The following is a 21,317-nucleotide window of genomic DNA, read 5'->3' on the forward strand; positions in this document are numbered from 1 at the left end:
CACCTGTTAGTGCTGGCTCAGCAGGGCCATGGCGACCAGCACAGCATCCACCCCAAGCGAGAAGCTCTGTGCACTGGTGGCAATGAAGGCAGCATGGGCACCTCAGCCTGGGGCACCACACAGTGGGCCTGACTTCAGAGCCATGCCTGAGTCAGTGCACAGACACAACCACCAGCTCCTGCGTGGTGGGAGCAGTGACAACCAGAGCTGCCCTGATGTCCACGGCACCAGCACCATGTGTAGCGGCTGACTATGCCAAAGACAATGTCAGGATCCCTGCCTCCGAGATCCCTTAGAGCCCACTAACCTGTCTTTGTGTCCCGAGGACTAACCAAGACCAGAAGTTTCTGTTGCGGGTCATCACGGTACACAGTGCGAAGGCAAATGGATGCAGCCTCAACCTTCACCTGCAAGGACAACGGGATAAGTGTTCACTTTCTCCTCGTGCTAGGGGCACAGGAAGCTGCGCATCAACACAGAACACGACTACACAGAGGTTAATCTGACAGGACGCAGGCAACATAAAAACAGAAACACCAGCAGAGCAGAGGAGCCACAAAAGCCCTGCCCGCGCTCGTCTGCCCTTCTAGGCACATGCTGGTTAAACATGGGTTCTGTCACCACAGGCACCTGGGGTCAGCTTCCTCTCCTAACAGCCATCTCTCCTACTCCTAAGGCCCCAGCCTACCAAAGCGAAGAGCCATCTGCAGCACACACTAGCTGGGGCAGCCTCCACGTCCACCCATGCTCAGGAATTCCTTTATGGAAACAGCAAGAGTGTGTCCACCCTTGCCCAGGGGCTACTCAGGCCGCCTGCTGCCCCAGCTTAGAGCCCTGCCAGGCATCACAAGAAATGGACAGTGGGGCCAATGTGTATGTGGTAGCCGCCTGCAAAGCCAGCATACTATAGGAATGCTTGCTGTTCAACTTCTAATCAGCTCCCTGCTAATATGGTCCGGGGAAGGGAGGAAAGAAAGGCGGGAGGGACGCAGGTGCAGATCCTCTTGGGTGACCTGTAGGCTCAGGGCTGGCATCTGGGCAGCTGGTGCGTAAGTGAGCCACGAACCAGGTGTCCTATGCTGGAACTGCCCAGTTCCAGCTGTCTTGCCTCCAGCACCCAGTCCAAACCCTCTTTGTGTCCACGATACCCTCAGCAGCCAGCTTCCCGAGCAGAGTGTGAGAAGATAAAAAGATGCCACATTTGAGCTAAGCAGGCATTTGGCTTGTGGACAGCCCTCGCGTGTTCAGAGAACTAACAAATGCAAAGCCCAGACCGAGCTGCTGCTCCTGAAGCGGGCATCCCCTGCTGGAGCACATCTGCTTCCAACCCAGCTCCCTGCCAATGTACCTGCAGGCAGCAGAAGATGGCCCATGTACCCAGGGCCTGCACCCACGGCCTGCACCCACGCCCGACGGAGCACTGGACCCTGGCCTCAGCACAGCTTAGCCCTGGCTGTTCAGGTCATTTGAGGAGTAAACCACCGAATGAAAGATTTCTCTCTTTTTCTTTGCATCTCCCTCTCTCTGATGTTTTGCCTTTCGAGTAAATAAAACTTTAAAAGCAATCCTGACATCCATGAGTGTCCTGGCACCCTCCCAACCCCAAGTCACCACAACGCAGAGACCTGGCCTGGGCTCCTACAGAAGTTGCGGGAGCGTGTCCATCCCTGACGTGATGGCTTAAGGCCAAGCATCAGCCCAACTCAGACACATGCCTATCAAAGCCCATGCCGGAGTCGCTCCATCATCGGAGCTGCTCCCATCCCAATACCACCTGCTCTCGGGGCAGAAGCCAAAGGAATTTTCTAGGAAACATTCCGTCTGTAGAAACGGAAGGTGGGAATGTTTCAATCACACTAACAAGCTTAACTTTAGCTCCATCTCACCATGTTTAACCACCGCTCACCTAGCACTCCATTCTCCGCCTACTGGTCTCTACAGCAAAAAGTCCATCAGCACGGGTGGCTGCACCTGAAGCTCTTCAGGGCTGTATCTAACCCACACTCCCACCAGCCCTGCAGTCCCATCCCCACCTTGACCTTGGCCTTCAGTGCTGAAAGGATGCTTGCTCTCTTTTCCAGCATCACAGTCAGTAGGGGACTCGTCTACTTCTCAAGGAGGGAGGAGTCCAGACTTCTCCTCCAACCTGTGGTGCTCTTGGAGCACTCCCTCCACCAGACCTCCCAGAGCTGTCCATCACCAACCTGCTCCCCAGTGGGAAGGCACAATACTGCAGGGGGCACTTCAGCACTGTCCCTGAGCGAGGCGTAGCATGCCAGGGCTGCTTCCCGATGGCCCTCAGGGTCATCTTCCAAGATGTCCACTGGGTATCCACCTGCTAGGGAAGGTAGGGGAAAGGACAGGATAAGACATTAGTTTAATTATCTAACTAAGGTAGACGCTTATTTTCTAAAGATTAAATACTGCATATTGAACTATTGCTTTGGAAATCAAAAATTGGGTCTGCTACAATGACTTAATTGGCCAATCCTTCCCCTTCAAGCACCAGGATCCCATATGGGCGCCAATTCATGCCCTAGCTGTTCCACTTCCCATCCAGCTCTGTTTGTGGCCCGAGAAAGCAGAGGAGGATGGCGCAAAGCCTTGGGACCCTGCACCCAAGTGGGAGACCCAGAAGAAGCTCCTGGCTCCTGGTTTTGGATCAGATCAGCTCTGACCATTGCAGCCATTTGGGGAGTAAACCAGTTGATAGAAGATCTTTGTCTCTCCTTCTCTCTGTAAATCTATCTTTCCAATAAAAATAAATCTTTTTCTTTAAAAAGAAAAGGAAATAAAAAATCATCAACTTTTGAAAAGGCAGAGAGACAGTGGGAGTCACGCTGAGGGCTATGGCAGCACGCGCTGCAGAGAGGCACTGCGAGAGAAGAGCACACGCCACCTCCCTCCCATCCACCGAATTCCCAGGCACTTCAGCAGGGTGGGCACAGGGGTCCCGGGGCCCAGACAGCTGAGGCCAGCCCTGGCACCCAGCTGGAGTGGTGCCCTATGCTGCTCTCTTCCACTTGGACTGGGCTATACGGCTGCCATGGACTACAGACTCATGGCCACACACACACACAGGCTGCTTTACACACTGATGACCGCACACTCCCCGGGGTCTCTCATCGCCACACTATGGAAGGAAAGATTAAAACCCTTGAGTCATCAAACAGCAACCAGTTCAGCCTGGAAGAGTAGCCAGCTCTCCCTCTGCGGTGACTGAAGACCGCTGCCAACCTCTGGCTGGAGTGTTCCTAGGAGGGCTGGGAGCCTGGTCCTGCTTTCCCCAAAGCCTGCCTCCACTTTGATTCTGCCTTGAACCACCCCCTCGGGTCCCTCCATGTTGGTACTGAATCTGCACTGCACACACAGAGTGGGACCCAGCAGAGCAAACACATTCTCCACTGTTCAGTCCTTCCAAAGCAGGTGAGCATGTATCCACACAAAAATCTCCTGGTGTGGGTTAAACCACCACTTGCAATGCTGCACCACATATCAGGGTGCTAACACGAGTCCAGGATGCTGCACTTCCGATCCAGTTCCCTGTCCATGACCTGAGAATGCCAGACTATAGCTCAAATGACTGGGCCCCTGCCGCCCACAGCAGAGCCTGGACAGAGATCCTGGACCTTGGCTGCCCCCTGCCCAGTTCCAGCTGTTATGGACATCCGGGGAGTGACCCAGCAGATGGAATATAAAGGCACTATGACAAATACACAAAAATCCCTGTTTCAGATAAAGGCATAAAGAATGAACCGCCTGTGTACTGCCAGAGGCATGTATGTGATGAACTTGGGCCAGACTGCTGGAACAGGGACAAGTTCAGCCACCAGCAGTGCAGTCACCAGCTGGGCAGTGACAACTCTTACCATGGACCCAGATGCTCCATTGGAGGGTCTGACGTGCTGGTACTGCAGCACGGGAGGCTGCAGGCAATGGCTCAAGCCCTGAGGTCCCAGCCACCCTAATAGGAGACCCCGATTTGGTCCCCACTTCCTGCACATGGTCTGGTTTTACTCTGGCTTTGGTCAGCTGTTCAGACAGTAAACCAGTGGGTAGAAAATTTCTCTGTATCTCTGCCTCCATGTGATTTTTAAAGACTTATTTACTCAAAAGGCAGAGCGGGAGAGAGCGAGCTCTCCCGTGCACTGCTTCCCTCCAGGGCAGGACCAGGCCAAGGCCAGGTGCTTTCTCCAGGTCACTGATGTGGGCACCCGGGCCATCCTCCACTGCTTTCCCAGGTGCATTAGCAGGGAGCTGGAGCTAAAGTGGGGTCTCAGTGGAGCCCACACGGCATGCCGGCACTGTAGACCAGGGCATAACCCGCTGTTAAAAGCACCAGCCCTTCTGTCTTTTGAATAAAATTAAATAAATAAAATTCTAACTATAAATAAACAAATAAAAGACTGAGCCTCTATGCAGTCAAGACATTGTGCTGTAGAAGACACAGCATAGGGGTGTGTGTGGCTGTGTATGCGTCCGGCTGCCCACACTCCCTCACAAGGAGATGCTGACTCCTCCCGGATAACGACCATGCCCTCCACCCCTACCTGCTGCTCCCTCAACCAACAGTGGCATCATGCCCTACCAGGGCTCACTTCACATCTGCCCTGGAGCCCAGCTCAGAGGCATCCACTCTTTCTGGCCATCACAGGAAAGTTCACTGTCAGGGACCCTGGCACCTTCTTACAGCCTCTGGCCACACTCTCCCGTGCACCCAGCGCCCCACAGTCACCGGTTCAAGCCATGGCAGCAGCAGCTGGGCTCCACAGGCCCCTCCTCTCATTGATCCTACCTAACCTACTCGACAGAGAAGGAAACGGAGGCCCCCAACGACATGTGGTGGCAGGCATGCACCACGGTCCAAATCCAGCGGGGAGCCACCCGTTGTCCGGGGCTCACCCAGGCAGAGCCCTCTCCATCCGCACAGCCTGCCCTAGAGCGCCTAGTGGGCTCCTGTTTCCCTGCTGCAGGCTCATCCCCCAGCCTCTGTGCTCGCAGCCACGTAGCTGCAGTCAGCTCTCATGGAAGCCATTCAGGGCCCGTTGGGTCCTGCGTTCAGATCCCAACTCACCCTAGGACAGAGCTCATTAACATGCGGTCCCCACACCACGTGGGTCACACCAAATCCAAGCATAGTAACAGCCCTGGGCCCCGCTGCCGAGCCACTGAGTGGTCAGTAAGCTGGGGAAAGGTGGTTCGCAGGGGTTGCCTAGCGACAGGGCTGCTCCTACAGGCGGGGAAGAGCCTGGGTGTTGCTGAGAGCAGACAGCTGGAGTGCTCCACCCTGGGCACCTGCTCCTGCCAACACTGTGGAGCAGCTGACGCTTGTGACCTCTCCCTCCGTCTCTAAGGCCAGTGGTTCAAGCAGCAGGTAGAGGCCCCACCTGGACTCCCACTCCGGTGCTAGAAGATGCTGCTGCTCAGCTCCAGGCAAGGCTGGCTAGAGAGAACCCCCACCAGGAGGCTCTACCGGCAGAGCAGCTCTCCACGACAGCAGAGCAGAAGGTGGGGCAAGCACTAGGGTATTTTTTTTGTTTGTTTTTCGAACAGCATCTGATTGCCAAATCTAAGAAAAGAGTTGTTGGTTGTTTTTTTTTTTCTAAAAGGTTGGAAGGCAACATATAGAATATGTTGGAATCTTGCCAAACTGCCAGGGAAGGAGGGGGCGCTGGCTGGAGGCCTGCAGGTGGTGGTGGTGAGCGCAGCCTCTCTAACTGACAGCCACTGCTCTGTTGTCGCATACTTAGCACTGGCCAACTCTCAACTTGTCACAGCCGTGGCTGAGAATAGAACACTTGTCCTAAATTGAAGAAGGTAAAATGTGCAGATGACTTGATGCGTCACCCACACAGAGGTTTACGCATTAACACGAAGGCCATGTCGTCGGAACATGCGTGCCTCGACGCTTTCAGGCAAACTGCTTCCTCCTAATGAACCTTTCCAAGGGACACAAGCAGGGACTCTCACCCACAGTCCCTTCTGCATTGAAGGAGGTGTCGCAGGGTAGGGACAAATTTGTGTTGCATGGGAGGCAAACAGGAGAATCTCAGACACCTCAGGTATCCGCTTCCTTCTGTGGAAAGTTCATGCTATCCCCAGCTCGACCTCAAGCCATCCCAGGCCACGTGGTCACTGTCTCAGTTCTGGGCTAGCCTGGGCCTCTATGTGGAAGAAGGGGACACTGGCACACACAGCACAACACTGCTTGACTTCTGAACTGACCAAGAACGCGGGAAAACATCAGGCTCCAGTGTCAGTTGGGCATACGTGCTGCAGCCAGAAGCAGGGGGAGAACCCTGTGCGGAGCGTTGTCCACTGAGCCACGTCCAGCAGAGGGAGGAGGAGAAAGCCAAGCCCTCCTCACCGTGACACTGCCACTCATTAGTTCCCAGACTGACCTTTCTCCCAACGGGAGAACCGTAAAACCCTCCACCTACAAGTCACATCCCCATGGGTGCCTCGACTTCTAACAAAACCAAAGAGGAAACCACCACAGGTTTCTGCTCTGCAAGCCAGACTCTGTGCAAAGCCAGGAGGAACACCTAAAGCACACAGGTCCTCCTCCACAGCCCAGTTCCTGGTCAAGTTGGAGCCCATGAAGTACAAGAAGAACTCGAATGTTTGTGAGAACCGTCTTTGCAGCAGCGGGTCAAGCTGCCACGTGAGGCCGACATTGCACGTGGATGGTATTCAAAGGTCCCAGCTGCTCCACATCCCATCCAGCTCCAGCCAATGGCTTGGGAAAAGCACCAGAAGATGGCCCAAGTGTATGGTCCCTGCCACCTCCTGGGAAAACCTGGATTAAGCGCCTGCCTCCTTGCTTTGGTGTGACTCAGCCTTGTCTGCTGTGGCCACATGGTGTGAGTGAACCAATGGATGGAAGGTCTCTCTCTCTCTTTCTCTCTATATAATTCTGACTTTCAAATAAATAAAATGTGTTTAAAGTTTGGGAAATGGGGTCCAGAGCAAAGCCTTACACGCGCCCGGCAGTGGTTCATGTCCTGGCCGTTCCATACCCTTCCAGCTCCCAGCTTGTGGCCTGGGAAAGCGGTAGAGAATGACCCACAGCCTTGGATCCTGCACCTGCCTGGGAGACCTGGAAAAAAACCGCTGGCTCCAGGTCAGCTCAGCTGTGGCTGTTGCAGCCCCTGGGGGAGTGAATCAGCAGACAGGAGAGCTTTCTATCTCTCCTTCTCTGTATATTTGCCTTTCCAATTTAAAAAAAAAACTTTTCTAAAAAACGTTTGGGAAGTAGAATTAAAATCTGTTTGATTTTTTTCACATTTATGCATAATTTTATACCCCATTCATTTTTCCTCAACTCTTTGCAGACCTCTTGTATGCATGGGTTATGATTTCTTTTGCACAAAATAAGCCCATCTTTTTATTTCATTTTCTATGAACATTCTGAAGTACCCTCCTGCTTAGACTCAGCCAGAAGCACCGCACTCAGAGGATGGATGGAATTGAATGAGTTTCTCTTCAACCTGGATGACTGACTCAGGGAAAAGGCAGTTGCTTCTAGGTCATCGGAAACGTGCTGCTGTAACTTCATTTACGAAGGGCACTGCACTCATCTGGGGGACACATAGGAAATGAGCGAAGGGCCTGCAGAATATTAACATTTACATCAAGATGAGCCCTGGCTTGGTCGTGAACTGAAGAACAAGACGCCTGGAACCTTGTGCCTTCCACCAGGGACATTTCTGAGGTGCCCAATGACAGACCAAGTTTCAGGAATAAACAGCAGGGGTCCTTGTTTTGTTTTTTTATGATTTATTTATTTATTTATTGGAAAGTCAGATATACAGAGAGGAGGAGAGACAGAGAGGAAGATCTTCCGTCGGTTGACTCACTCCCAAAGTGAGCGCCACAGCCGATGCTACGTCGATCCGAAGCCAGGAGCCAGGAACTTCTTCCAGGTCTCCCACATGGGTACAGGATCCCAAGGCTTTGGGCCATCCTTGACTGCTTTCCCAGGCCACAAGCAGGGAGCTGGATGGGAAGTGGAGCAGCTGGGATTAGAACCAGCGCCCATATGGGATCCTGGTATGTTCAAGGCGAGGACTTTAGTTGCTAGGCCACGCTGCTGGGCCTGGTCCTTGTTTTAAAGGTACATCTGACAGCTGCATGGAGCTCTCTGGTTCACAAATGGCTTTCATGACTCCTAGCCTTGCCTGGGACACGGACACCCACCGTCTGAATGCCATCAAGCAGAGGGAATCGGCACCATTCCTCAGCTGTGGGTTCAGGCTCAAAGCTGGGAAGGGGCTGAGTTTCACCCCCAGATCCTGCCGTTTGCAGGAAAGCCTTGTCGTGATGCATGCCCTGACAGCACATGCTGGGCAAGTGGCAGGGCAGGATGGAAAGAGAACCGCTGATGATGTCACTGAGCTCGTCAGCCCACCTTTATGGCAGCACCTGCTCACCAAAGTCCAAAGCACCTGAGTGTCAGTGACAGATGAATCAAAGGTGATGGGAGGGGACTCTGCCACCTACCACAGCATGGCGGCCTCTTGGGAACACCACACTAAGTGAAACAAGCCAGCCTTGAAAAGGCAAACACAGCATGACTCCACTCATGTGAGGCACCTACAACAGCCAAGTTCACGGAGGATAAAAGTACAGAGATACGACCAGGAGCAGGGGAAGAGGAGTGGAGAGTTTTGGTGAATGGCACAGTTTCAGTTCAGCAGCGTGCCAAAGTCCTGGAGCTGAACAGTGACAACACATTTGAACGGCGATGATGTTTAATTTCATGTTTGACATAACTTTACAAGGCAAGTAGATTAATTCTTAAAACACTATCTGGTCCCTGCCTTAAAAAGATTTTCATTTTTCTGATTTTAGGGAAAAAACCTGTTATTTAGTTGAAAGGCAGAGTTAAAGGCAGGTGGGCTGGCGGGTGGGGAGAGAGACAGAGAAAGCTCGCACCTACAAGCTCATTTCCTGCTGACTGCAACCCCCAGGGCTGGGTCAGGTCGAAGCCAGAAGCCTGCAGCCTCGTCTAGGCCCCCACACGGGTGGCAGAGCCCAACATTTGGGCCACCTTCTGCTGCTTTCCCAGGATATTGTCATGAAGCTGGATCGGAATTGGAGCAGCCGTTTCTGGAGCAGGACCCCACGAGGTGCTGATGCTGGCACTGCATGCGCAAGTTTAAACTTGTTGCACAAAGTTTTTGGTTTGGGAATTCTATCTTTCATAAGGAGCATGTGGTACATCTCCGGGATTTCCTTGACTGACCTAAGTGTGGTAAAACATATGTAACATTTACTCTTTTCAAATTTCTTATTTATTTTTCATTTGAAAGATGAATACAGATGGAGAAAAATCTTCTATTGCTGGTTCACTCCCCCCCCCAAATGCCTGCTACAGCCATATCTGGGCCAGGCAGAAGTCAAGAGCCTGGAATTCAATCCAAGCTTCCCATGTGGCTGGCAGGACCCCAAGCCCCTGAGCCATCATCCTCTGCCCCCATGGTACCCATGAACAGGGACTTGGATTGGAAACCCAGGAACTGGGTCTCTAGCCTGCTGTTCTGGCACCGGACGCAGCTTCCCAAGCAACAACTGAACTGCTGCACAGTATGTTCACCCCAGCTGACACTTTTACGGCACTGAACTACAGTCACACTGCTGTTCAACCATGCCAGCGCCACCTCCAGAACGTTCTCATGTCTGTCCAGCAATTATTCTTTCCAGCCACTAGCTTCCAGGGCCCTGGCCACCACCATTCCACTCTCTGTCAATCTGATGACTATCTGGATACTTTGTACAAGTGGACTCAGACAACATTCACCCTCACTTGACTGGTTTATTTCACACAGATAACGTGTTCTAGATCCATATGTGTTGTAGCGTGTGTCAGAATTTCCTCTCCTTTTAAGGTTATCCCACTATTGGTATACGACGCCTGGGGTTGGACACTTGGCTTGTTTCCATTGTGACAAATGCTGCGACAAGCACAGGCGTATACACTCCTGTTCAGAGCCCCACCTTCTGACCCTGTGGGTGAGCATCCAGAAGCAAGGGCACCGGGTCACAGGGCAACCCCACGCTTCACTTCCAGAGGACCCTTCATATCCTCTGCATGGCAGCTCCACCACTGGGCTTTCCTGGCAGCAATTCACAAGGACTCCCTGTTCTCCGGATCGTCGGCAACACCTGTCACCTCCCAGGCTTTCGTATGTAACAGCCATCCTAACGCGGGGAAAACGGGATCTCACAGTAGCTGATTTCCATTTTCCCACTGGCACATGATGCTGAGCCTCTTCCCACATGCTTCTCTTCTACAGAGATGTCCACCCAAGTCCTTTCTGGAAAGCTTGCAGGAACTGGCAAACTAGCCCCTGGAAGAGCTTTGTGTGTGCAGAACCCCTCCTTCCTACCCAGCACAAAGTTATAAGAAACCCATCAGAGGTGGTTCCAAGGGTTGGAGCAACCAATGACAACAGCCTGGATTGGAGATACAGTGACAACGTAGAGAGATGCAGACTTGAGCCAGGTTTTGGCCATGGTTGCAACAGGACTGGCTGCTCACTAGGTGTCCAGGAGAGGCCAGGCGGCCTTCTGCTATCACTGCCCATCCCAGTTGGTGTCAGTGAGCTCAGATTGTGACAGATTTCAAAACTAATGCTGGAAAGAGCCTGTCAGCCTCTTAGCATTCCCAGAGGATTCAACTGATGACCCTGCCAACAGAGGAACGCAATCACACCCCTCCAAAGTGCCTGAGTCCTGTGTCGGCCCGGCTCCTGACCCCTCTTGCCCATCAGTGCAGATCAAGGGAGAAAACACCGATGGTTAGAGTTAACTGGGTCCTTGTCACTCAGGTGGGAAGCCTGGATCGGATGCCCAGCTCCTGGCTGCGGCCCCAGCCTGGCCAGGTGGTTGCAGGCACTTGGGGCGGGAACCAGCAAATGGGAGTTCAATCGATCGGTCTATCTAGCTGTCTCTACCTCTCAAATGGATAAAAAATAATACTTAACTTTTAAACATGAAATCTTTTTTCTTAAGGTATTATAAACTAGGCAAGTCTGAAAAGGCAGACACAACTCCCACACAAGTGTGGCTTTTGTATGCTGGACAAGAACGTGGCGAGACCCAGTGCACGGTGCCATGACGCTCCTCAGCATGAGTTCACAGTGGGTTCTGGCTGTGCAGGGAGCAGTTACCGCCTCCAGAGTCGCTCAGCCCTGACCTCAGATGAAGACACCACACAAACGACAGGCTCAGACCCACCAGGACCACAGACAGTGAGATGATCTGCAGTGTTAAAATGATATTCAATACATTAAAAAGAAATTTAAGAATATTAAGAACCAGCCGATGCAGTAACCTAGAGGCTAAAGTCCTCACCTTGCATGCACCAGGATCCCATATGGGCGCCCGTTCTAATCCCGGCAGCCCTGCATCCCATCCAGCTCCCTGCTTGTGGCCTGGGAAAGTAGTCAAACACTGCCTAGAGCTTTGGGACCCTGCACCCGCGTGGCAGACCTGGAAGAGGCTCCAGGCTCCTGGATTCAGATCAGCTCAGCTCTGGATGTTGCAACCACTTGGGAGTGAATCAGTTGGCAGAATATCTTTCTTTCCTCTTCTTTGTATATCTGACTTCACAATAAAAAATAAATAAATCTTTAAAAAAAAGAATTTCGAAAACCAAGATTTTTCTAACTGACCAATAAAATCCTAAAGGGAATAAAAATGAAACTTCTAGAAATAAACATTTCAAACAACTGATGAGCTGGGAAATGCATCTGAAGGAGCTACGCAGCACAGAAGGCACAGACGGAGGCCGTGAAGGGTGGGGCAAAGCCAGGTGGACGTAGAGACGAGGCCCAAGGACAGTAATACCGAACATCGTGCAGGGGGGAAGAAAAGGAGGAAGCAGAGCCAAGATCGGAAGAAACAACGGTGGAAAGTTTCCCCAGATGTCAGATTTGGAAACTCCTTCAGATTCTGGAATCCCAACCCATCCCCAAAAGCAGGGAAAAGAACAAGAAACGTGCCTTACAAACCCACTGCAGCCCAGGCACAACACACACGCAATGACGGCCACGGTGGCAGCTGGAAAGAAAGGGCAGGGCCTTCGCACGAAGCAGGCGGTGGGCTGGAACTGCCGCCTCGGGAGCAGCCAGGAGGCAATGGAAAGCCGCTTCCCATGTGACAGCCTAGCAAAAGTGACTTCCAAGAATGTGAGTAAAATGCAGGAATATTCAGCAAAGCAAAATCTAGATGGGAGGGGGTTGTTCCTAAAGGGTATACAGAGTGGAAGGCGCATGACCCCAGGGAGAGGCAGGGGTAGTCCGGAGGAGTGGCACCAAGGAAAACCCACAGCTGCCACCTCAGCACGGCCACGGGGAGTGTCGGGAGCAGCAGTTAAGCCATCTGGGACACTGGCACCTGCGTCACAGTCCCTGGATGTAAGCCCCAGTCTGCTCTCTGATAACGCAGGCCTGAGTGGCCCCGGGGCATGGCTCATGTAGGGACATGCTGCCACCATTTGGGAGGTTGACCTTGGCTCCTCCTGGCTTCTGACCTGACCCAGTCCTGGAGGCAATGGGCATTTGGGGAAAGGCCACCAAATGGACATTCTTTCTCCTCTCTTTTTCTCACACTCTCTCTCCTTCTAAAATAAATACAATTTACAAAGCATAGCCATTGCTGCCCATACAAAATAAAACAAGTAAGAAAGTGCCTTGCAAAGCTAAGGAACTACCATGGGGCTGTGGCGCAGCGTGCAGGGCGCCCACGGCTGGCCAGGAAGACCTGGAGGACAAGTTAGAGTTCAGTAAGCACATGGACATGTCCAACCCGGAAAGGAACAGAACACAGATACTAAGTTCCAAAAGACAGCAGAGAAAAACGGATCTGGGTTGAGGCGGGGAGAAATCTTGATTAATTCAGAAGCGCAAGGCAGGAAGACAAATGAGAGGTGACTGCATCTAATCGTTACCACTGAAAGCAGACACCCCTAAAACATTCCTAGACAGAGCTTTCACCGAACAAAGTTTGTTTTCGTGTTTTCATGACATTGTAGTTTAGTAACATAATTTAATATTCGTGGGTTTGGGGACAAACACAAATAAAGCAATACTTGTACTACACAGCTCTAAGAGGCTTGTTTTCTAGGACGCTGCGGCAGCCCAATCCACGCGTGGACGGAGATGCACAATGCGCTGGCCACTTGCTGGGACACAGTTCCAAACCAGCACCTGCCTGTCCCCCACCGTTTGCTCGACCGCAAACACCCACAGGCCACTCTCGGCCAAGGCCAGCCTGCTGCTGTGTGCCACACGGGGAGGGGCGCCGCACGCCCACCTCCCAAGCACTACACCCCAAAGGCCAGACCTGAGGGCTCTGGTTGGGGTCAACTTCAACAACTGCACAGGAGAAATGGGTACACTTCTCTGTTCACAGAATTCATGGGTGGAGACTAGCAATCCGAGAAAAGCCCATTCAGCAAACGCTCTAGGCGGGCTGAGCAAAGGGAGCACCCCCACCACCACCACACAGCAAGGATCTCTCCTTTTGTCCTCACCATAGCTCAGCCTCAAGCCCCCCTCCACAGGGGTTCCTAGGAGCCCCCAGGCTGCCTGTCAGGTTCTGAAGGAGCAATGAACCTGGGGACAGGTGTCTGCTCCTGGATTGTCAACAGGCGTGGGGTGAGATAGGGAAAGGAGACCACATCCGGAGACAGAGATGCAAAGGCCTGGCCATAGCTGGGCTCCTGGTAGCCGGAGACGGGGAGCACCGTGGGTGAAAGGGGACACACCTGGATTCCAGCAGAGTGGCCTTCACCTGCACGCTGGCCTTCCAAGCCCCGCCCTCAGCTCACCGACCACTGGCCTGGGCAAAGCCAGGCCACAGTGAGAACAGGGCTTCTAGAAGGCATGGTGTCTCAGACTACAGCCTCCGCACCCCTAAAATCCTTGTCCAAGGCCCTTGACCTTCACCTGGTGCTGACAGTCACTACAGGCACAGGCAGCCCGAGCCCCACTCTGACCTAAGGTCCCAGGACCTCGGCGGCAGCCGCCTGGTGCTCGGACTCCTGCCTGAGGCTTGCTGCGGTGGCACCGAGCCCGTGAAACAGCTCCTGCACACTGACCTTGCAGCAAGCAAAGCCACCAGACCAGGGCTCCAAAGGTCAGGGAGAGAGCACGCATGCCCGCTGCCTTCACGCCATCGTCCCACGTCCTGGCCACCAGGGCACTGCCCTATCTCATGAGGCCACAGCAGGCCACTTGGACAGAGGCCCAGCTCAGTGCCAACGCAGAGCAATCCCGACTTCTGGAAACCGAGAGGACAAGGTCTCTCTCACGCAGATACCACCACACAGCAAGGAACACCACCCAGGCAAGGCACCCCCATCCTTCCAGGATCCCCATCCTGGCTGGCCAACTCCCCCGCAGGGCTCCTGCCCAGGCATCCAGCTGCTCGGCTCTCCACTCAGCGGGTCCCCAACAAAGCCCAGGGCAAGCAGCGCCCTTTCTGGAATTCTCTCCCTCAGCTCCTGCCACCCTGAAGCAGCTGGTGTTTCTGACCCTGGGCGGCAGCAGGCAAGCCCTGCAAGCTTTAGGATGGCTCTCCTTTTCCCGAGTGCACGGTCCTCAGGACCCGAAGCAGAGGTCTGGAGGAAGCCTTCTGCCCGGGGTGTCACGCCCGGGGTGTCACTCCCAGGTGAACGGGAGGAAGCGCGCACCTCCTGGGCGGTAAGGTGGCATTGGAGGTGTGCGCGGGCAAGTCCCAATCTTGCTCCCGCAGGCTCCAGCTCTCTATGGTGGGCCCAAAAGCTCGGCAGGGGCCTACTCCTCCTCCGGAGGCCAAGAGCAGGCTCTCTCCGCCTCTCCCCTGGTTGAAAGGTGGAGTTACACAGAGAGGAGAGGCTCTTCCGCCTCCAGGGCTGCCCCAATTCCATCCATCCGGGTCTCCCAGACGGAGCCGCTGGGCATGGGGGACCGGAGGACCCCTTTGTGGACTCTGGACCTTCCATGCTGGCATCGTCTGGGGTGCGGGGTGGTCACCGTTCCTATGCCCAGGCAAGGTTCCGGGATGCTGGTTCACGCCGGCCGGTATCCCGGTCCCGACGGCGGAGAGAAGCCCGACCTCGGCTGGGCTCCCGGCCGCCCTCGACCCTCTCCTTCCCTTCGCCCGGGACAAAGGCTCCGGGTCTGCGGGGTGGCCGCCCGCCAGCCCGCTCCTGGTGAGCGCCACGCGGAGCCTTGGCACCCGCACGGCCGTCGGAACCGGAGCCGGGCAGCGCTCCCCTTACCTGCCGCTCCGCCGACGGCCTGCACCTCCATGTTCCGCTCTCCGCGCGGCGCTGGGCGCTTGCCTCTGCCTCCGGGCGTCCCCCTCCCCGCCCCGTCGCCTCGGCGTCCAGCCCCCCAGGGTGCCGCTCCACCTGGCGCTGTTCCTGCCTCTGCCTTATTCCCCCTGCTTCCAGCCCCCAGGGCCCCGCCGCTCCTGCTTCAGGCACTGTTGAACTTCCAGTCCCTGGCCACCTCCTCCACGCAGTCCCCTGGGCCTGCCCGCGTCACCATCTCATGCAGGCTACTTGGTCCTGTCTTTCTTTTCTGTGCAGGGCAGGCATTCTTTCAGGACCTGGCCCAAGGACCGTTAAAAGCCCCGGATCTTCTCTCCCAGTGTTCCATGGAACGCTGAAGATGGCGGCCAGCATGGCACTGCTGTCTCCAACACACCGGATCCCTGTTTCAAGGCAGTTTTACGTGGTTGTTTCAGAATGCTGCAGAGTCCCAGGTGTTTTGAGTTTTCTACAGAGAACTACCACCCAAAAGGTGCGCCTCAGAGGAAGTGTGGCAACACAAATGGTCAATTGCCCACCTGCGGGAAGATAACCTGGGCCTCTCCCTACATACCAGCAGGAGCCGCACCCCACCTCCAACCCCGCACAGCTGCACACCCAGGTCAGCAGGAGTTGGGGTGGGAAAGGGTGATGCTACTATTTACATTTGTCAAATGAGAAAAAAGAAAAAAAAAATACAGGCATTTGCTTCCATTAGCCGGTGCCTGGTAAAATCATAAATGCTACAATTTAGAAAAAGAGTTGGCCACAACACTGTGGCTCAACAGGCTAATCCTCCACCTTCCAGCACCAAGATCCCATGTGGGCGTGGGTTCATGTCCCGGCTGCTCCATTCCCATCTAGCTTCATGCTTATGGCCTGGGGAAGCAACAGAGAACAGTCCAAGTGCTTGAGACCCTATAGCCACCTAGGAGACCTGGAGGAGGCTCCTGGCTCTTGGCTTCGGATGGGTTCAGCTCTGACCATTGCAGCCATCTGGGGCATGAATCACTGGATGGAAGATCTTTCTCTGTCTTTCCTTCTCTCTGTAAATCTGCCGTTCTAATCAAAATAATAAATCTTTTAAAAATATGTATTTGACAGGCAGAGTTTCAGACAAAAAGAAAGAGCTCTCCCATCCTCTGGTTCACATCCGGATAGGCCATAAACCCGGCCAAACCCAGGAGCTAAAATCCCATCCCTGTCCTTCATGCTGGTGGCAGGGCCCAAGCCCGTAGGAAACTAGTTCTTCATACAGAGTCATATGTCCATCATTGCGGGCATGGACAATGGCAGAGAGTCCAGCATCCTGTTGTCAAGATAGAGTAAACAGTTTCATTGTAAGTCCATCTTTGTCTGGAAGTAGAAATGCATGCTACATTGCATCCTCACATCTGGATGTTAGTCTCCATTTCACAGCTATTGTACATCCCCTTAAATGAAAAGCCATAATACAAAATCAACAATAGAAAGAAAAGAAGAAATTTACAATGCCATGAAGTTAAATAACATGTTACTAGCTATGACAGTCTTATTACACAGCTACTATACATCCCCTTAAATGAAAAGCCACATAACAAAATCAACATCAGGGAGAAAAAAGAAATTAATAACACCATGAAGTTAAATAACATGCTCCATAATGACTAACGTGTAGCTGAAGAAATGAAAATCAAGAACCTTCTTGCAGAAAATAATGCTACTGTGTGATCTATGAGTCACTGAAGAAGTTAATCAGAAGAAAGTGTTTTGAAGAGATGAAACTAACAGAAAACATCCAAACCCATGCGATATATATTCCGCTAATTATTGTTGGTAAAATGTGTCCCTTCTAGACAACAAATAGATGGGTTCTGTTTTTTAATCCAGTCTACTAATCTATGACATTTGATTGAGCTTAAGCCATTTACATTCAGAATTTAATATGTATGGATGGTTCTTTGGTCCTGTCATTTTAGCAATGGGTTGTTCATTGGTTTAGTCTTCTGTTGTCATTTTACTGGGATGTTCTTCACATTTGCCTTTGGTTTTGGTAGGTGCTATTCCTCTTCTCTGTCAAGAGAACATCTTGAAGTATCATTTGTAGGGCAGGTTTGAAAGAGGCAAATTCTTTTAACTTTTCTTTACCGTGGAAGAATTTTATTTCATTTTCAAAGACAAAAGAAAGCTTTGCTGGATATGTTATCCTAGGCCGACAATTATTTTCTTTCAGGATTTGGAATATGTCACTACATTCTCTTCTGGCCTGTAGAGTTTCCTGTGAGAGATCTCCTGTGAGTTTAATTGGCATTCCTTTATATGTCAATTGATTTTTTTCACGTGCACATTTAGGGATCTTTTCCTTATGTTCAATTGAAAAGAGCTTGATGATCATGTGTCTTGGTGAAGATCACTTTTAGTCAAGCCTGTTGGGAGTTCTGTGCCCCTCCTGGATGTGTTTTTCCAATTATTTCTCCAGATTAGGGAAGCTTTGCATTATTATTTGATTAAATATATTTGTGAAACCAGCTTCTCTTTCTGCACCTTCTGGGACTCCCATAACTCTTATATTAGGCCTCTTATAGTGTCTTTCAATTCTCGAATACTTTTTTTGGCCTGATCCAGCTCTGCTTTCAGCTTTTGTTTGTTTCCCCCTGATGACAGGAAATATCTTCTAATTCTGAGATTCTTTCTTCTGCTTGCTTCATTCTATTATTGAGACTCTCCACTGTACTTTTAATTTGTTCTACTGTGTTCTTAATTTCTGATATATCAGCCTTGATTTGCTTTATTGCTGCTATTGCTGGTATAAAATATTCCTTAAATTCTTTAAACTGCTTCTCATTGTTGATCAGAAGCTTTAAAATACGTTTTCTGAATTTTGTGCCCCCCATTTTCTCCTTGTCTTCCTCAGTTAACGCTGAGGTTGGCATAGGGGTTTGCTCTTTTGCAGGGTAGTTTTCAGTAATATTCATTGTGCCTTTGTCTCTTCTTTTGTTCTTGGTCATTGTACTTCTGGTTAGCAGAGTCTTCTCCTTTGGACAGGTTTCTAAGCTGTGTCACCCCCAGGTATACAGTTTGATTTTACTTATTGCAGTTGTTACACGGCTGTTTGTTTGCAGTCAATTGTGCCACTCCCTCCAGCAAGTTCCAGGTCTGGGTTCTTATGTTAGATTTCCACAAAGAACTCCGTAGCCCCAACTCCTGGCTCACTAATCTCCACCTCCTGTGATACCGTGCTGAGGCTGCACTGTTGTCTGTACAACCTTTCTCCCACTTCCGGTTGGAGCAGGTGCCAGGATTAGGGAGACACTAGGTGTCCTATATAATTAGGTTGTTGGTGGCACTGATCTTGCCTGAACCTGTTGGATGTTAGGTCTGGGTGCCACACGAACCTATTTTGGCCCATACGATGCCACAGTTGGTATTATTTTCCTGCGGGACCAGTGCAATCCATGAAGCTCAGTGAGTTCTTGTGAGCTCAGCACATGCACAGTTCACTGTTGTGCCCTGCAGTCCTAAAGCTTTTGCCACAGTGTACAAAATGGTGCCTGACATTCCTCTACTAGAGTTCTTGATGTGCTGTCTGTCAGGTCTGAGGGCTGCCCAGACCTGTCTTGGGTGGAACCTGTAGAATGTCAAGTTGCTGCAGTTCACTGAGTCAAAAATTAATTCACTCCCAGCTTAGCTATGCTCATTCCTTACCCTTGCCTTTGCCTCCTTAGGCAAAATGGCACCCAGTTTGGCTCTAGGGGGCTGACTGGGCTGTAAAATCCACCCTGTTCTCGCACTGCCCATCTGGGATCTGCAGCTCGGTCTCTGCTCCTGGTCAAATCAAACGGACCAGCAGGACAGATTCATCTCCTAAGCTCCCAGTGAAAGTCCCTTCCCACCTTTTTGCTGGTGGAGTTCTGGCTGCTGGTGGAGTTCAGATCACCATACTGGAGCATCAGTCACTGCAACACCACACTGCTGTGCCCGCTGCTTTCCTGTGTCTGTCAGTCTCCAGGTACTGCTCTGCTGTTGTTCTGTCCTCTGCTATTTCCTGGGATGTGTCCTCTCTGCTTCATCCTGATGAAATGTTTCTCTGTCCGTTTAAATGTGTCTTTACCCTATTCTGCCATCTTGATTCTGTTGTTCTAGAACCTTTCCAAAAAAATTCCAGAAATAAGCAATGCATAAGCTTTAATGAGTGCACTGTTCTAGAATCCTGCTCCTTCCCACTGCATCCTGCCCTGTGCCCAGTGTTTCCTGGCTATATGCTGTACCTGCCCGATGCTTACTTAGCGGCCATCTCGGGCTCCAGAGGGACTGTAGTGGTATTGCAGTGCTTGGGTTTGTTGCCATGTGGGATTTCAGGCCTCCCCAGGGCCAGTAGAGCCCCTTGCCCTCTGCACACACAGGTAAGGGTAGACTACACCAGGGTGTCCATCTATCAGCAGCCAGATCACATTTCCTCCTAAAGAAACCTGGAGTTCTCATGCAGGGGTTTGCACACAGTAGCCACAGGCCCAGGCCAGCCCACTGCCTATGCTGACACAGCTTGAAAGCTAAAGAGTTTCTACACCGATAAATAGGTGTGTGTGTGTTGCGGGGGGGGGGGGGGGGGGGCGCGGATCAAAGGCTGTTTCACGATACATCAACTTGATATGAAATTGAAAATTCAGTGTCCATAAATAATTATGGATGTGTGGTGACACCCATGCATTTGCATGGTCTCTATGGCTGCTCTGGTACTACCATGGCAGAGCTGAAGGGTGCAGCAGGGACCACCACAGCCCATCAGGTCTAACGTACAGTTTGGGACCTTTTGTAGGAAGTATGCACTGGCTGGGCCGACAGGGCATAAAGTGGAGAGGGAGAGACGTGGCAAGGCTGAATTCTAAGCACTGCTTTGGTGGAGAAATGTTTCTGAGAATTAATTTTGCTTAAAGAAATGGTCTTTAGAACATTCATGTAAAATGCATATTATGATACCACTCTGCATGGGTTTCAAAATGTTTTGGACCAGAATAATCTCATCTTTAAAAAAACAGTAGGGGCAGAGGCACCAGAGACGTTAAGACAGAGTTCCCGTCCACTGGTTCACTCCTCAACAGTTGCAGTCAAGGCCAGAGCTAGGAGCTCAATGCAGGTCTCCCAGGTGGCCGTCGGGGACCTAATGACCCGAGCCGTCAGCTGGCGCCGTCCTGGCCCTGCACGTGTAGGAAGCTAGAGTCAGAAACCGGAGCCAGGAACTGAACACAGTTACTCCAACACGGGATGAGGAAATCTAATTCATTTTTTAGTTAATATATTTTTTTTCAAGAGGCAGAGACATGGAGAAAAAAAGCTCTTCACTCCCCTGGCTCACTTCCCAATGGCCTGCAACAACTGGGCCTGGGCCCGGGCCAGAGCTAGAACCAGGAACCAGGAGCTGAATCCAGGTCAACCCCCTGGATGGCAGGAAGAAAGGCGCTTGAGCCATGACCTGCTGCCTCCCCGGCTGTGCACTACCAAGAACCGGAAACAGAAACCAAGCTGAGACGTGAACCAGGGTGCAGATGCATGTAGGGTTTTCCCTGCTGTGTCAAACACCAGCCAGGAGGTGGACATCTTCCAGCCTACACACCCACTCCAAGACAGACAATGCCAACATTTCCCACAAGCTTTTCGAAGCGCTGCGTAGGCCTCACAGCAGTGATCACACCAGCTTATGCTCATTATTGTTTTTGAGATCTCAAAGTGCATCCCGATGACCGACTTACTTTCCCCATCGCCCAAAGGAATCCAACTAGTTTGGTGAAATTTCATTTTCATCAAGCATACCAAAAATGTGTCATGTAGTCAGAGCTGTGTGTGTCGGAGGCAGTAAACAAGCCCTTGTAATCCTTTCCTCTTGCTTAACCAGAAAATCAACACTTGCCAAGGAAAAATTGAAAACAATCCCACAAAGTTTTATGTTCGGCTCAAAGCATGGAATGCTCTCAGGCCTCGGGATCATGTAATCCTGCCAACCCAGCATGGCTGCTGTGACGTTGTGGGTGGGAACACG

General features: G+C 51.9%; 1 protein-coding gene across 1 annotated transcript in view; it reads right to left on the reverse strand.

The window, feature by feature from the left end:
• Window positions 1–15,302, reverse strand: part of LOC121149329 (protein FAM169B-like) — a 56,648-nt gene extending 41,346 nt beyond the window's left edge. The window contains exons 1-3 of the mRNA XM_040969869.1: window positions 15,272–15,302; window positions 2,205–2,335; window positions 308–407 (exon numbers count right to left, since the gene is read on the reverse strand). Coding sequence (XP_040825803.1) covers window positions 308–407; window positions 2,205–2,335; window positions 15,272–15,302 — 262 coding nt within the window. The remainder of the gene's footprint in view (window positions 1–307; window positions 408–2,204; window positions 2,336–15,271) is intronic.
• Between the last annotated feature and the right edge of the window lie 6,015 nt (window positions 15,303–21,317).

The sequence above is a fragment of the Ochotona curzoniae genome, unplaced genomic scaffold (genome assembly GCF_017591425.1).
Source record: "Ochotona curzoniae isolate NIBS_2020 unplaced genomic scaffold, NIBS_Ocur_1.0 scaffold_4701, whole genome shotgun sequence".
NCBI lineage: Eukaryota > Metazoa > Chordata > Mammalia > Lagomorpha > Ochotonidae > Ochotona > Ochotona curzoniae.